At 42.3% G+C, this 16,998-nt stretch overlaps 1 protein-coding gene across 5 annotated transcripts in view; it reads left to right on the forward strand.

Annotated features, from left to right (window-relative positions):
* Window positions 1–16,998, forward strand: part of RYR2 (ryanodine receptor 2) — a 545,494-nt gene that overhangs the window by 342,328 nt on the left and 186,168 nt on the right. For all 5 annotated transcript variants that reach the window (XM_084782769.1, XM_084782771.1, XM_084782772.1 and 2 more), the window contains exons 30-35: window positions 6,654–6,862; window positions 8,021–8,367; window positions 9,476–9,590; window positions 11,251–11,411; window positions 13,153–13,315; window positions 13,676–13,762. In XM_084782769.1, coding sequence (XP_084638895.1) covers window positions 6,654–6,862; window positions 8,021–8,367; window positions 9,476–9,590; window positions 11,251–11,411; window positions 13,153–13,315; window positions 13,676–13,762 — 1,082 coding nt within the window. The remainder of the gene's footprint in view (window positions 1–6,653; window positions 6,863–8,020; window positions 8,368–9,475; window positions 9,591–11,250; window positions 11,412–13,152; window positions 13,316–13,675; window positions 13,763–16,998) is intronic.

Consider the following 16,998-nt stretch of genomic DNA (forward strand, 5'->3'; position numbering starts at 1 on the left):
AAGTCAAATAACACATGTTCTTTCTCATATGTGGGCCCTGGTGTTTAATGTTTTTAGGTATGCATATGTATGAACACAGGTCTTAGTTATGTATGTGGGTCTTGAAACTAAAGAAGGAATCATGAAAGGGTAAGGAAGGAGGCTTTAGAACACATGAGACATAAAACGCAAAAGGAGAGTAGGGGGCTGGAAGGACACAGAGTGATGTAGGAGGGTGTGTGGAAAAGGAGGGGAGACTCAAGAGAAACAGGTGCTGCAGTGGAACCCAATGCAGGATTAGCACTAATTAGTACACAACCCATGATATTCTCTGAATTGTTAGACCTCAGAAAATGATTTAATACATTGGTTGTTATCTCACCAGGAAAATTAATAGGATTAATATTAAGTAATACATGAGAAAACTGTCACAAATTATCAACACCCCATTGACCACAAGGAAGCATTAGTTTTTCTTTTCCTCTAACCCCCAAATTCAAATTTATATGAAATGAAATTTGTCCCATTTAGTTGGGGTTGTATATGTGGATTTCTGTCTGTGTTTCAGAAAGGTTAACTAATGAGGTATTTATTTATTAATCCTTAGGAAATACTTACAATCTTCTCTACCTTCCTTTGGCTGTAGCCCCATGGCTATGCTTTGTCTCACATCCCAGTGACTGCTAGCTTCTAGATTGTACTTGTATGTCTCTCACACACGCTCTGCTGTGGGGCCAGAGCCCTGCACCAGAGAAAGCAAAGACTCATCCAAGCCATCTGTCCTAGACTTCAAGAGGCAACTTCACCATAAGATGTATATACTGTGTGAACAGATTTACAAATAGGGTAGGCATAGCTCAGACTGATATAATCAGATGAACTCATTTTCATTAATTATGATAAGACTCAATGCCAGAAAGACTTTCTTTAGAAATATAAAACCAGGCTCTGTTACTGGTAGAATGTCAGTTGAGGTAACTGACTAGAAGAACACAAATGTAAAGGACAGGAAAGTGGGACCAACATTTTACAGATGCTGGGTGTGTACAAAGCTTTATGGGAAACCTGTTTCATTGTGTTGGGATATTATTCCCCTGAGACACGGTTTCTCACTGAACTGGAAGCTAGCTCGCAGCTAACAAGCCTCAGGAATCCTCTTGTCTTTGTCTCTGCCACTCTGGAGTTATAAGTGTGGTCAGACCCACTTCCTATGTGAATGCTAGGGATTTGAACTAAGTCCCTCACCCTGGTGCAGCTAGCACACTTAGACATGGAGCCATCTTCCCAGCTCCACTCCCACGACTATGTTCTTATTTACTTATTTTATCCTTTGCGTATTTTGTGTTCATTGATAAGTGCCTTCAGTTAAGGGCTCTTTTAAATGTGTTTGCAGCTATAGCCCCAGCTAGAGCAGCTACAGCATGCTCTGGGTATTTACTAAATATTTGAAGGGACAAGTACACTAGTATTTGAGGTGAGAAAGTAACCAGGAACAGGAAATAAACAAACTAGGGACTCTGGACTAAGTCCCTAGCTATCATCTGCTTTTGTAAATAAAGTTTTATCTTACGGTGTTACAGCTATGTTAAGTAAGTTGCATTCTGTCTATGGATTCTTTTACATTAAAATTCATAAATACATATTCTATTCTTACTATGAATTCCATGAAAAATGAGCTATACTCACTTGTTGTTTCTATAATTGATATGATTAAAATGATATAAACATGGGCTAAAGAGATGGCTCATCAATTAAGGGTACTTACTGCTCTCAAAGAAGACTCAAATTCAGCTCCTAGTATCCATGTTCGGTGGCTCATAACCACCTGTATCTCTGTATCTCTAGTTCTAAGGGATCTGACATTCTCTTCTGGTGTCAGTAGACACCTGGGCACATGTGGCACACACAAATTTATGCAGGCACACACAAATACACATAATAGTAAAAAATAAACATTTTACAAAATTATATTAAAGTCAAGAGAAATTTGATGTTTGGTATATGTATCTTCATAAAGAATTGATGTTATGAAAAATAAATCTCTTTTCAGCTCACTATAAATGCTATTGAGCTGTGCACATTGGTACACGCCTTTAATCCCAGCACTTGGAGAAGTAGAGGCAGGCAGATCTCTCTGAGTTCAAGACCAGCCTGATCTAAAAGCAAGTCCAGCACACCCAAGGCTACCCAGAGAAACCCTGTCTCAAACCCTTGACCCCCCAAAACAACTATTCAAAGACATAAACATCTTAAATGGAATTTGATTATTTTACCAACTCTTTGAGAAATGTTAACTCTAAAAGAGTATAAGAAATGGCATAGTCACTCTTCTGTACTCTTCACCTAAAAGGATTGTATTTTTTACCATTGCTATATTAGTTTTACTGTTATTTCCTGCTCTATTCTATAGTGGTTGTGTGTGTGTGTGTGTGTGTGTGTGTGTGTGTGTGTGTGTGTGTGTGTGTGTGTGTGTGTTTACAGGTATCTATGGAGGCCAAGGATTGACAGTATGTGTCTTCCACTATCGTTCTCTGCCGCATCATGTGAGGCAGGATTCTCACTGCTGACTTCTCTGACGGACTGGCCAGTTGGCTCCAGCATCTGTCTCCTCTTGCCCCTACAGTGCTTGGGTTACAGACTTGTCACACCTGGCTTTCTTATGTAGATGGCCATCATTTAAATCCAGGTACTTAAGCCTGGGCAGCAGTTGCTTTCCTGACTTAACCATCTCCCTTACCTTCTCTACCCCCTGAACTTTTACTTTATTGAGTAATAAACTGAATTTTAGTGGCTGCCCATATTTAACATCTGTATATACCAAAGACAATCATCCTTTTAGTGTGGATAAATTGATTTGTACTTCTTTTCTTGTCTGAAATTAAATTCAGTTAATTTCCATGATAAGTTATAGGCATGCTTTACTTTAAAATGTTTCTTTAAAACCATAATCCAAGTTTATTGCTGCTCACTTTAGCAAGGAGAGGGAACCAACCTAGCTGTCCCTATCAAGAGATGGATCAATAATGAGAACACAGTACATGTTTAAAGAAGAGTGCTATTTGGTGCCAAAGAAATTCGTTTTTCAGAGAGGAAAACGCTGCACATTCTCCCTCATCGGCAGACCTGGCCTATAATATATGTGTAGGTACAATATAAAGTGTAGAAAGGAGAATAAGAAAGGGAAAATATTAGGTGGTGAGGAAGGACAGAATGCAGGTAGTGGACACACAAGTCATTAAAGAGGATTAAAGTAAATGACTTCTCTAGGCTCAACTCTGGCATGCATTGTTCATCCTTTTGTGGTAGACAAAAGCATCTGTCTGTGAAAGTGTGAGATCCAGGATGAAGCTCCACAGGTTCAGCATGGCTGTTCTGAATGTATAGAAGTTCAAATCCTTAATTATTAAAAAATATTCCTATCGGGTATGTGTTAAAGAGAAGGGGCCTGAATCTCAGGGAATGTGTGCAGCACACAAAGGGTCCAGAAGTGGAACTAGTGGTCAGAATGGTACAACTTGGGTTTAAGTGAGACTGGTGTCAGCCCTGCTGTAGGACGACTGCCCAAATGCCGCGCTGTTAGCTAGCTGTCCTGGAGAAGTTCCTGAATCTTCCTTCTCCATCTTTCCTCTGTTCCTAATACCTCATTCTTGGACAGAATATTATGGTATTTAGCTAACCTTTTTCCATATGTTCTGGACCGTCCATAGATGGCAAACAGTTTGGGGCTGGCATCTCTCTGTTTTTCTTAGTTTTGGGCACATAACTGTTGATATTTGTCAAATAAAGAAACATGTAATTGAAGGTTTCTCAATGAATAGGAGCAGGATCTTGCAGATAAATCTCACACTTCCTCAGGGGACAAGCAGCATTTCTGGTGCAGGTTCTGGTACTGGACGTTTCCCCCCTTACCCTGACAGCCCTGAGTGTTAGTTTGGAAGAACATGCCATACAAGCCGATTCCCGTAGCACTCCAACACATTTATTCCTGGAAAGGGTGTTGTGTGCTGTTTTAGGTCAGTGAAGTGATGGGCTTCATCGACTAGAAGAAATTTGTTGATGGGCATAAGAAAAGAGAGACCTTGAAGTTTCAAGAGTCTTTCTACCCTGTAGCTTTTGGATAAACATTCTGGTGTTTTCCTGCCTGGGAGCAAAGCACTTGTTCTACAAAATACATGTATGTGGCTCTTTTCCTATGTGTAAATAAACCTTTGAGGGATAAACTTACAAAGTCTAGATATTTATTCCATATGACATATACATACGTATGTATTATTAAAGCAATGTAGAATTGTGAATAGACTTAGTGTCTTGTTCAATATGTAGCTGTTTGTATGTACCACTAGTTATCTTAATTTTTTAAAAAAATGAAACCACATTAAATGTACAACAAAAGTCAGAGAAGCACAATTAACACCCAAAGGTCTACCGTGGGGATATCTGCAAGTCTCTAGTGTCCTAATCAGCCGATAATTCTTCCATAACCACAGTGATCAAAAATAAATACTTGTTGTCCAAGGAGGCAACTTTACCTTATTGTCTCTTCAGTAGTGTCAGATGGTCGGTTACACTTTCTAACCAGCACAAATGACGTTCAAGTGTCTTCCATCTGTTCTATTTATCCTGTCCATCCCTTTGATTCCCCAGGGACCCTTATTTGCCACAACTTTCCTGACTGCTGGAGCATGGCTGTCAGGAACAGCTGCAGTTGACTCAGAGTTAGCCACAAAGTAATCATTACCACCCCGTGGTGCTCAGCAGGATGTGTCCTGTCCCCATCCTTGGTGGCAGCACCAATGCACAGTTATTCTTTTGCATTTATACTGATGGTAACAGACTGGGAGTGGGAACAAATCGTTATTTTTAAATTTTATCTATTTGTTTGAATGTTTGTTTATTGGTTTTTTGAGACAGGGTTTCTCCATAAAACAACCTTGGCTCTCCTGGAACTCTCTTTGTAGACCAGGCTGGCCTCGACCTGTCTGCCTCTGCCCCCTGAGTGCTTGGATTAGAGGCATGTGCCACCCCCATGTGTGGCTTAGATTTATTTTTATTGTATTTTTATGTGTATATGTGTTTATGTCTATGCATGTATAAGGAAGAGTGTGACACTGATCACAGGCCAGGAGCTAGAGATACAGGCAGCTTCAAGCTGCCCCAAGTGACGGCTGTAAACTGAATGCAGGTCTTCTGATAGAGCATACATGCTCTCAACCACTGAGACATCTCTTCAGCACGGGGGGTGGGGTGGGGGGTGGGAGAGTGAGTTGCTGACATGACTTTTACTGTCTTTTAGCACAGGGGATGGGTTGTCTCATATGGGGAATTATTGATGTGAATTTTATTGTTTTCTGGTATGGGAGCATTGTCTAATGCTTCCACTGCCAGTACCTCCAACAAGGCAAGAAGTGTGAATCCTAGTGACAGAGTTAACTGAGCGCCGCTTTCCTGTGGGATCTACTTTGGACCCTCTGAGCCGAGCTCTGTATCCAAACAGACTTTGCTTGGGTGCTGGCTGCCCAACATTAATGTGAAAGATCATGGTGAGAAATAAGGAGTATAAAGAATACATTCCCCTTTGAAAGTGACATCCTGCAACTGTTGCAAAAAATAATACTATCTACCACTCTCAGCAGTTGATTCTGAAGATCTCAAAGAAATGGCAGTATAAAGACAGTTTTGTCTCTTGTCCAATGGAGTGATTAGCTGATTCTTCCTTTTGTTAATTAGCCTATTAAGTATTTTATTAGTTTTTGTCCCATTGGTCATTGCTACGTGTGTGACTGACTGCATATGTTTTTGTGATGTATTTATGTGTTCACATAACTTTGGCATAGTATATTTGTATATGTACACATATGACTATGTATAATACATAATATACACATGTATGCATGTATACATATATGTATAGATATGTTCTCTCACACAAATATATATATATATATTCTTCCACCTATTCTTAACTCATCCCAGGAGGAAAAAAAATCTCTTCAAAGATCAGAGTAGCTATGAACAATTTAAATTTTGTGTTTGTTCTCAGTTTATATGTATAGGTTTTTTGCCTGCACATATGTGTATGTGCCACATATACCTGCTGCTCAAGGAGCCCAGAATCAGGTGCTCTATCCCCTGGACCTAGAATTACAGATGACTGTGATCTCCCATGTGGGTTCTCAGGACTGTGCGCAGGTCATGCTCTCAACCTCTGAGCCATCTCTGCCTCCAGCCATTTTCTCCTTGAGAATACATACGAAGAAGCCAATAGCATTGACTGTGTCTGGTATTCTGACATACTGAGCCCTTTGTCTAGCTGAAGGACAGTGCAAAGGGAGCCACATTCCACTTAGTCCTTCCTCACTTTCATTTGTGAAAGAGGGATGTACACCCGATGATTGTGGAGGCAGCGATGGAGGGGTCCATTCCAAGATTCCTGGAGGATAAAGTGTAGTTTTGTGGAGGAATGGCTTTTTCCAAGGCCTGTGACTAGCAAATCACAATGTCAAGACGTATCTTTTAATACTTTCAGTGGTTTCTTCATTGCACACTGTGCTCTTTCTAGGTTGATGGTTTTCTCAAAGCCAGGACTTGTAGATAATAAGCATTCTTCTTATTGTGCCATGTTAAGTGAATCTCGTATTAACTACTGAAGATTGTGGGTTCTGTTTTTGTTCTAGGATTCATCCCTGTGTGCAGCCTCGGTGTGGCACAAGTAGGCAGGATGAACTTTGGAAAGGACGTCAGTACCTTGAAGTATTTTACCATCTGTGGCTTACAAGAAGGCTATGAGCCATTTGCCGTTAATACAAATAGGGACATCACCATGTGGCTGAGCAAGCGGCTTCCTCAGTTCCTCCAGGTCCCATCAAACCATGAACACATTGAGGTTTGCCTTTCCTTTAATAATTAAGACTTTTCTCAGAACTGGAAAGAGGTTATCTTCATGTATGAGAACTTCTATGTGAGCAATGGTTGTTGTGTCATTAAAATGCTAACTGGTGTGTGTTACACAGTAATGGGATCTAAGCAAAGAATTACTCTCTCCTCGGTCACTTTATCCAGTAGCTGACTAGCCTGACAAAGGATAGCAATTTATGCACAGACAGTGCTGGGATAGATCTGGATGTGTGCAGCTGTGACATGAACTGTTCAGCCTGTCTCTAGAGTTAGGGCAGCGCTTGATCATCACAGTTATCCTCAGGCATCCACAGGGAACTGGTTGCATGCTTCCCTTGGAAACCAACATCTGCAGATGCCTAAGTTCCTTACACAGAATGAGAGTATTCCTATAGAATCTATACAAATCATCCTACACAATGCCAGAAGTCTCTAAATTACCTGTAATATACAATACAGTGTGAATGCTATATACATACTTGTATTTCTAGTGACAAGAAAGTAGCCATATTCAGGACAAATGTGGTTTTCCTCAAATATTTTGCATGAGTCTTCTGGAGAATCACAGATGTGAAAGCCATGCGTAGATAGGTCTGACTGTGTAGCCGTAACACGGTGCTAGCTTAATTTCCTACAAAATGCTGCTTCAGAGTCTACAGGAAATGTGTTGGTTATTGTTAAGACAAGGGGATTAACAGCACTGGTTAGAATGGGAGCTATGACATCTTAGTTTTGTTTCCTGTTGCCATGATTAAATCACCCTGACAAAAACAACCAGGGAAAAAAAGGTTTATTTTAGCTCATAGCTCCAGGTCTCAGGTTCCAGGGACAAGTTCATTACAGATGGAAAGTCCAAGCAGTGGGAGTCTGAGAGAGTTGTTTAGATCACACCCATAGTTAGGAAGAGAGACCAGCGATTGCATGCATGCATGAGCTTACCTCACTTTCTCCATGCTTAGACAATCCAGAGTTCCCCACCTGAGAAACAGTGCCACCCACAGTGGGCCAGTACTCCCACCTCAACCCAGTGAAGATCACTCATAGACACACCCCCAGGCCAACGTAACCTAGATAATTGTTTTTCCCAAGTGATCCCACACTGTGCCAAGTTGACAGTCAAAAACTGACTGGCTTCTTCATCTGCTAGGTGACCAGAATAGACGGCACCATAGACAGTTCTCCATGCCTGAAGGTCACTCAGAAGTCCTTTGGTTCTCAGAACAGCAACACTGACATCATGTTTTACCGGCTGAGCATGCCCATTGAGTGTGCTGAAGTCTTCTCCAAGACGGGAGGGCTCCCTGGCGCTGGCCTGTATGGGCCCAAGAATGATCTGGAAGACTACGATGTGGACTCTGACTTTGAGGTTCTGATGAAGACGGCTCATGGCCATCTGGTGCCTGACCGCATCGACAAGGACAAAGAAACCCCCAAGCCAGAGTTTAATAACCACAAAGATTATGCTCAGGAAAAGCCCTCACGCCTAAAGCAAAGGTATAGTGAGATATGTGATAGCTTTTCTAGTCTGGGGTTCTGTTTGTGTGCTTATACACTGTATGACTCTCTCTCTCTCTCTCTCTCTCTCTCTCTCTCTCTCTCTCTCTCTCTCTCTCTCTCTCTCTCTCTCTCTCTGTGTGTGTGTGTGTGTGTGTGTGTGTGTGTGTGTGTGTGTTTAGGCCAGAGGTGGATCCCTGGCTGATTACTTTTCTCACTCGCAGCTTATTTTTGGAGGCAAGGTCTCTCAGGGAACTGGAGCTTGCCAGTTCTGCTAGACTGGCCGTCCAGTGAGCTCCAGGAACCTACCTGTCTCCGCCTCTCTGTTTCTGGGATTCCAGGCATGCACTTCTCCACCTGTCTGTTTAAATGGCTGCTGATGGCCTGAGTTCAGACCCTCAAACTTGTGTGGCAAACACTTTACCTACTAAGCAATCTCTCCATTTGGATGTTTTGAGACAGATTCTCACTCAGTATGCCAGGCTGTCCTGGAACGTAGGACAGTCTTCCTGTTTTAGCCTTCCATGGGCTGGTACTTCAGATGTGAACCACTGAGTTTAGCTATAGTATTCTGTCAAGTTATATGGTTATGAAGTGGCACAATCTGTAGTAAAGGATAAAGATATTTAGTATTCTTTTCAGTCCTCTTCATTCATCCATCCATCCATCCATCCACACAAGGCTTTTGTTTTGTTTTGTTTTTTAAACAGAGGAGCGTGTTTTTCTAACTTTTGAGCCCAAATGTCACCTGTTCAGAGTTATCTATGTTTACTTCCTTAATGAGCATTCCTTCTAAAGACTATTTTCTGTGGTCAGAGAGGCAAGTTACTGTTGCATCTCTTCCTGCACTGATAAGCTTTTCTTAAATGCAGTACTTTCACCTCTCTGTTCAGGCCAACTTTTGTTACAGGGGACCACCTTAGGAATTAAAGGGCGCATAGTGAATCCCCTCACTGTATACCTCCTAGACGTCAGAGTGCTTCATTTTAATAAGCTAAGACTTCTCTCAGCAGAAGCTGCCCCTCTGAAGACCATTTGGCTAACGAACTCATACGCGAAGTGGGCGGAACATGTCGCTGTCACTTATTCCTCCCCTCACATGTTACAGATTCTTACTTAGAAGGACAAAGCCGGATTACAGCGCAAGCCATTCCGCGAGGCTCACTGAAGACGTCCTTGCTGACGACCGGGATGACTACGAGTACCTGATGCAGACATCCACAGTACGTGTCAGAAGCACTTGATGCACTCTCTGTCCCAAACGCTGTACTTTGAAGTACTGTAATCGGCAGAGCTCTTTCTGTTTTGTTTTCCTTTTTGGTAGGCAGGGTCTCCTGTAGCCCAAGCAGGCTTCCAACGTGATTTGTAGTGAAGATGACTTTAAACTCCTGGTCCTCCTGTCTCCCCATCCCAATTGCTAGGATTATTTATTGCCATGTGCACCACACCCAGAGTGTGCGGTGCTGGTGATGGAATCCAGGGCTTTCCACATGATAGATAAACACTCTACCAGCTGTCCCCAGCTCATGTTTTGTTTTTTGATACAGTATCTCACTATGTAGTCAAACCTGATGATCCTTGGACTAATGATCTTTTACTTCAACTTTTGTAGTATAAATGTGACAGGCATGTACTGCTGTACTCAGTCAAATAACATATTAAAAATAAGCATTTGCTTATATTTTTAGGCATATCTTGGGGATAGATTTTTGAAGCAAAGCTTGTATTGTCATGTCTTTTAAGAAATGAGAGCTATTTGAAGTAGCTGTCTTTACAGACATCTATAATTCAGACTTTGATGTTCTGTTTCTTGATGAAAGTTGACAACTCCAGTGGACTTTTCAAAGTCAATATAGTTAGTTCATCTTAACAAATGGTTGGAGACACAGGTCATTTATTGTACTTTGCAAGGGGCCCAACTTTTGTTCTCTGCCACTTTAAATTTTCAGAACTATGTATCCAGAATGACAAATTGGAAAAATTATAGTTGTTTACGTTGCATATTGATTATTTGTTTAAAACAATATTTGTTCTCATTTTATGTGTATACGTGTTTACCTGTGTGTATATGTGTGCATGATATGAATGTAGGGATGGGGACACACTGGAAGAAGGCACTGGATCTCTTGGAACTGAGTTACAGGCAGTTGTTACCACCATGGGAGTGCTATGAACTGAGCCCAAGTCCTCTTCAAGAGCAGCAAATGCTTTTAACTGCTGAACTGTCATCTTTCTAGTCCCTGGGTGCTTTTGTGTTTGAGTTTGATAGTCATGTGTTAGATACAAACCAGTGGCTTTGATTTTGAAATGTTACATATAAGAGAAAGGAGAAGCCACACATATGCAGAGGCTGTGATGGAAGTAAAACTCTAATGTGCTTACAGACATTTGAAGAACTGAAAGTTTATGTATATATATACCTACATACACATGTGCATGTATATATGTATTCCTGTGTTTATATGCACACACATACGTAGGAATGTACAAACATCCCATTATTTTTCACATTGTCACAGATAATCTTAATTTTTTTATTTCATATATTTGTGTGTAAGAGAGAGGAGAATGACAGAGAGGAAGAGAGAGACAGAGACCAAGACAGAGTTGGGAACGCTGTGTGTACTGGGGGGTGTTCACAGAGGTCAGAAGAAGGCATTAAGTCACCTGGAGCTGCAGTGATAGGTAACTATAAGCCATCTGGTACGGCCTCTTAGTCCTCTGACAGAGCAGAAAATACTCACAGCCATTTAGTGCATTTTGAACACTAGCCCCTTTGCCTGTGGTCTTAAATGAAGATGTGTATTCTTGGGCAATTCAAAGGCTCAGAAGTCACTCATGTGTTGTCTTGTCTTGCCTAATACTGGGTTCCTGTCTCCACAGTACTATTACTCGGTGAGGATTTTTCCTGGACAAGAGCCTGCTAATGTCTGGGTAGGCTGGATCACATCTGACTTCCACCAGTACGACACGGGCTTTGATTTGGACAGAGTACGCACAGTGACTGTCACTCTGGGAGATGAAAAAGGAAAAGTGCACGAGAGGTTGGTTCTTACAGGGTTTTACACAGAATACTGTCTGAAAAAAAAATCAATAGGCCTAGATACTCTTGTTTCTTGGATTTTGTACTCAGGATATTTCCATTTGTAGGATGTAATTAAGCCATTGATGTCAGTGACCTCTTTTCCTATTCATACAAACCAGCAAGCAATCTAAATATATTAAGAGCAAAAAGTCATATAATAAGAATACACGTGCTTTGGGGTAAGAATTGTATGTTCATCGTGTGGTGCACCTAAGGGCTTAAGTTGCCAATACTTTGCCTTTGTATTATGGATGAGAACTGGGTGAGTTGAGGTGGAGTGCCCATGGACCGGTAAATCTCTTGGGGACTGGCTGTGTGGTGGGGAGGAGAGATCACAGACAGAGTGGGCTGGTAGCTTAGAGTTTGACCAGGGGCACACCTTTGAACTCCAACTGAGGAGCAGTGGATTCTTTCCTCAGCTTTGCCCTTGACTCGCTGTGTGGCCTTGGGTAAGTCAGTTACACTTTCTGTACCATCTTCTCTCATTTGTAAAACACCGAACTCAAACCAAACCTTCAGAAACGTGAAGAAGGACATCTTCCTTGCAGAATAAGACAAGAGAAGATCCTCCCATTTGCTTCTACCCTGTGCGCCCATGCGATCCTCTCTGACCTGCTATGACGGGTCTCAGAAAGAGTCTTCCATAGTGTTGCTTTTCTTCTTCAGCTGAGCCATCCTTTTTAGTGACCTGGAAAATGCGCTGTCCCTCCCTTGGCACTGCAGACAGATGAGGGCTTTTACAAAAGCCTTAAAGAGTATTTGATATCAGCATGGGACCCCAAATGGCATGTATTTAATTTTCAGAGAGCAACGATACAGGGAAAGCATTGATTCATGTAAGAATGCTCCGCTGGACAGGTTGTTAGGGCTGGAAACAGGATGAGGGAGGATCACTGAGCACTGGGTGCCTAGCGCAAAGAAATGCAACTTGCATTTGGACAATCTGAAAAGGGCTTTATTCCTGCCTTTTTGTTTTTGTCCCGCCCCCTGCCTGCCTCTGGTCTTTCCTTGCCAGTCTTGTGATGTGTTGGCTGTAGTGCAAACAAAGAGAATGGAATAGAGCTTTCCAATGAAGGTTCTGGTGAAGGTGGAGTTTATCATCAGCATTACTGTGTGCATTATCTACTCAATTCTTCTTTGTAGTGTTCCCAGAAATTAGCCATAAAGGCACATCATTTCAGTCAGATGTATTATCGAATACAGGATCCATATAGGATTTGCCTGGGGAATTTTTTTTATAGGGTTTACAATAAATTCTCTCTCAGTTTTAGAACAAGTGGTAGCATTTGGGGAGAGGTGAAAATTCAAATTTGGATGATTATTCAATAGTTAAACTTTTTTGAACCTCAGGGAAAACAGGGTCCAATTTGGTTTAAGTATTTTTGTTTTGTTGTTTTTTGTTTTTGGGGGACAGAGGAAGTAAAGTTCAATTCTAATTTGGTGCCAAGCTCATTGGCCTGTCTCCACTGGGTGTAAAATTTTAGATATGCGGCAGACCTGATGCAGACTGTCCCCTGCAGTCAATGAAGTACTGCTCTGTATCACAGACTCGGGCCCATTGTGCATCTTTCCCATTACAGCATGAGCTTGTTGCTTGCACAGCATACTTTAGGCTTAGTTTGCAAGATACACTTGCTCCCTGTCCTAGCTGTGTTCATATAAAGGGTCCAAATGTGGGTTGTCTTTTCTCTTTAATTCAGCATCAAACGCAGCAACTGCTATATGGTGTGTGCAGGAGAGAGTATGAGCCCTGGGCAAGGACGGAACAACAGCAGTGGGCTGGAGATCGGCTGCGTGGTGGATGCTGCCAGTGGGCTGCTCACGTTCATTGCCAATGGCAAGGAGCTAAGCACTTACTACCAGGTACGTGGTCAGAGACGGCCTGAGGCTTTTGCTCCTGCTAAAGGGAAACACATTTTGTAAGGCAAAAGCAGAACAAAACAAAACAAACAAACAAAAAACCCCTCAGAAATTGGCATAGAAGGAAAGCAGAAATGAGTGCAATTTTCTGTTGCATATTTTCAGAACCCTGAACCTTTCAAAGTTAACAGTATTTCCCTCCAAAGCTGTTGGAAAGCCAGCACTTATTGACAGGATATTCACAAGATGGGAGGGAAGTCTCTTGTCTTTTTCTGTCATGTGCCTCTTCATTGTTGTAAAGAAAATGCCTCTTTCTTAGTCTCCTTTCTTTACTAACAGTCACACACTCACTTGTTATTTAAGGTGGAGCCAAGCACAAAGTTATTTCCTGCCGTTTTTGCACAAGCTACAAGTCCCAATGTTTTCCAGTTTGAGTTGGGAAGAATAAAGGTAAGAAAGACTGTGCTTTAGTTTTCTGTTGTTACTGTAAGACACTCTGACCAAGAGCAGCTTGGAGAGGCGAGGAAAGGATTCATTTCAATTTATATTTCCAGGCAAGAGTCCATCGCTGAGCAAAGTCAGAGGAGGAACCCTTCAGGAATGCCCCTTACTGGCTTCCTCTCTGGCTTGTTCAGATAGATAGCTTTCCCAGACAGGCCAAGAGCCTAGTGCTGTTACTGCCCATGGTGGTGTGACTGGGCTCTCCTACACTAGATGAGCCCATTGTAGAGATGATTTTCATATATATTATATATACATACATGTGCTTTGGCTACATGTATGTATGTGCAATGCTTGCATGTGCCTGGTACCCATGGAGGCAAGAAGTATCTATCATATCCTCTAACACTGGAGTTACAGATGGTTGTGAGCTGCCTTATCAGTGCTGGGAAGCAAAACCAGGTTCTCTGAACCAAACCTAGTGCTTTTGACCGCTGGGGGTAGCACTCCAGGTCTGGAATCAATAGCTTTAACTGAGGTTTCCTTTTCTCAAGTGACTTCAGGTTGTATTAAGATGATAATAAAATCTAACCAAGACAGAATCCTTCATACATTTCTATTATTTTCTATTAGTGCCTAGCATGCACTTCCAAAATAGATGCAGTGTCTTATTATCACCAATATAGATATTCTTTAGAAGAAAAATTGCCACATTTGAAAACCTATTTCAGATCACTTGATAACATAAGGGTTTTTAAAAAATATATTGTTCAATAAAACAAAGCTTAGAGAGAAAAAGTATCTCACCAAATTGCACACAAAAAAGTTATCCTTGATGTGGCAACCAGATGGCAGTCCTTGAGCCCATGCCCTGAGGAGAGCGTGATCTGCAGGGGTGCCTGGTAACACAAATGGAAGAAGAGCCAACGTGCACTGGGTTGAGGAGGCGGAAATGATATTCGGGTTGATTGCTTTCCTGTTAATCAGGGTTCTCACAGTGCATTCAGTGGGGTAAGATCCTCCTGATAGAAGGGAGGGAGAAAACAGAAGGTTGAAGAAAGTGAAAGTGATGGGGCTTAAGCTGCGTCATTCTGATGCGTCCTGCTGGGGCTTGGGTAGAGAGCAGCAAGTTCAGATCAAGAGGCACATGGTTCATGCTACTACGCTGACAAGCTGGCATGTGTTATGTAGAGCTGTTTGTTGGCATTTGAAGAGGAGTGCTGAGTGCAACACTATTGTCTGGGGAAGGACACTAGTAGGAGCATAGGGGCGCCAGGCAGAACGAGAGCAGGAATCGATAAGTGTGTACTGCCAACCTGATGCTGTCTCCACGGGAGCCGTGATAAGGTCCTCGAGAGTCCTGATGGAGAGGCACTAAAGGGCTCATGCTGCTGCTTGGGAAAAGGTGATGGGACCTGACAACAAATTGGTTTAATAAGATTAGTTAATTGAATTTTGGCACTGGAAGCAAGGCTGATACTTAAAGTTTATTCCAGTTTGGGTGATTTGGGAATGTTCATGCCATAGCTAGATGAGCATGTTGAAATTGAGGGAAGAGCCTCAGTTTCATCCCATTACTGCAAAGTTGGGGTGCCAGGCACACTCTAGGTAAAAGTGGTTGGTTGTGTTTTCATGCTAAGCCAGTGACCTGCAGCTTGATTGGCATGTTTGTTAAACTACACAAGCACAGGTGTGTAAAATGTGGTTGAGTGTTGAGTGGAGTAAAACAGCATAAATAAAAATCTTATACCCCTCCAATGCTTAATATTTTCTCAGTAAACTTACATACATATAATGTATGCATATATAAATACATGCCTATAATTGGACGTAGGGGTAGGGGAAGAGTGGGGAAAGAGAGTGAGACAGAGAGAGACAGACTGAGGCACTAAGGATTTTAGTGATTCAGAGAGTAAGATTCTCCTTTGAGAGTTAGTGGGATATAATGTTAATATAGAGAGGGACAAGATGGAGGCATAGAGAATCAATCCAGTTACATCAACTAAGGAAGGAGCATCTGCGAGTGAGGTTGAAACCAACCACCAGGAATGTAGGAGAACTGAGGAGGTATGCCACAGAGGCCACTGTGTGTGTGTGGCATCTGAGTAGGCAGCGCACAGATCAAAGATGACCCAACATGATCAATGCTGCTTGAGCTGAGGGAACTTGTAGATGTCTAAGCTAGGAGGACATTTGGTGAAGGGACTAGAAGAATTTCTACTCAATGATGGAAGAAGCTGTACCATGGTGAATTCAAGGAGGGATGCGAGGGTGACATGGCAAGAGGGGTGTGGCATGAGGGGTGTGGCAAGAGGGGTGTGGTAAAAAAAGTTTCCTTCCCCTTGCTCCTACTCTGTGAGTTCTCAGGAAATGGATTCAGCAACCTCCCAGTGAGCTTTCCTTTACTCTTGCTCTTTGCCTTATCACCCCACAATCTGAGTGGTCCCCACTGCTTTACCTCATGAGTCAGGTCTCAGCATCCCATTGCTTAGGGCACTAAAATCTGTGTTTCCTCGGGGATGAAAATCAGGTGCCTTATAATGGCCTTCCACTTGTATAAGAAGCTGGCATCCTTGGCCTCTCTGGCTTGCTTCCTCCTGGTGCCCTTCCTCTCTCCTGGGCTCCTGCCCCGTTTCTCTGACTCTTTCTTGGCTTGCTCTGTAGCCTCCCCATCTGCTTTTCCCACAAGAGAAGTGGAAGCTGTAAGAGAGCAAGTGTTTTGTCTGGCTTGTTCATTAGCATGTTGCCGGGGATCTAAAACAATGGCTGAGCTCTTCAGTAAATGAGAAATAACAGGAAAGATGCTGCCTATAGAAAGCAGCCCAGGGCTCTCCAAAGGAAAGGAAGAGAAAGGCTGAAATTGGGACAGAGATGCCAACTATGTTGTTTTGATAGGCTCCTATTGCAGGCAAGCAGGAAGGGTGTTAGCATCATAGAGGACCGAATGATGCTTCTGAGCAAAACAGAGACTTTTCCTTCTGAAACTAGAAGAATGAAGCCTGACTGAAACAGCCCATTCTAAGTTGAGGAGAAATAAACCATGCTGGTTAAAGTCAAGTTCTTGGCTTTCATGGGAGGTAGATGGACTTAGACACTCAGCAATCCCTGTATACTACAGGCTAGATAGACTGTATTTGAAATAAGGGGTAGGGTGACAGGGAGCAGATAATGAGAAAGAGGGCATAGTAGAATTTTCTCTAGTCAAACTGTTTGGTGCCCAAAAGGCTTGCCAGTTTCCTCTGGGC

The sequence above is a fragment of the Acomys minous genome, assembly GCF_964271855.1.
Source record: "Acomys minous genome assembly, chromosome: 5".
Lineage (NCBI taxonomy): Eukaryota > Metazoa > Chordata > Mammalia > Rodentia > Muridae > Acomys > Acomys minous.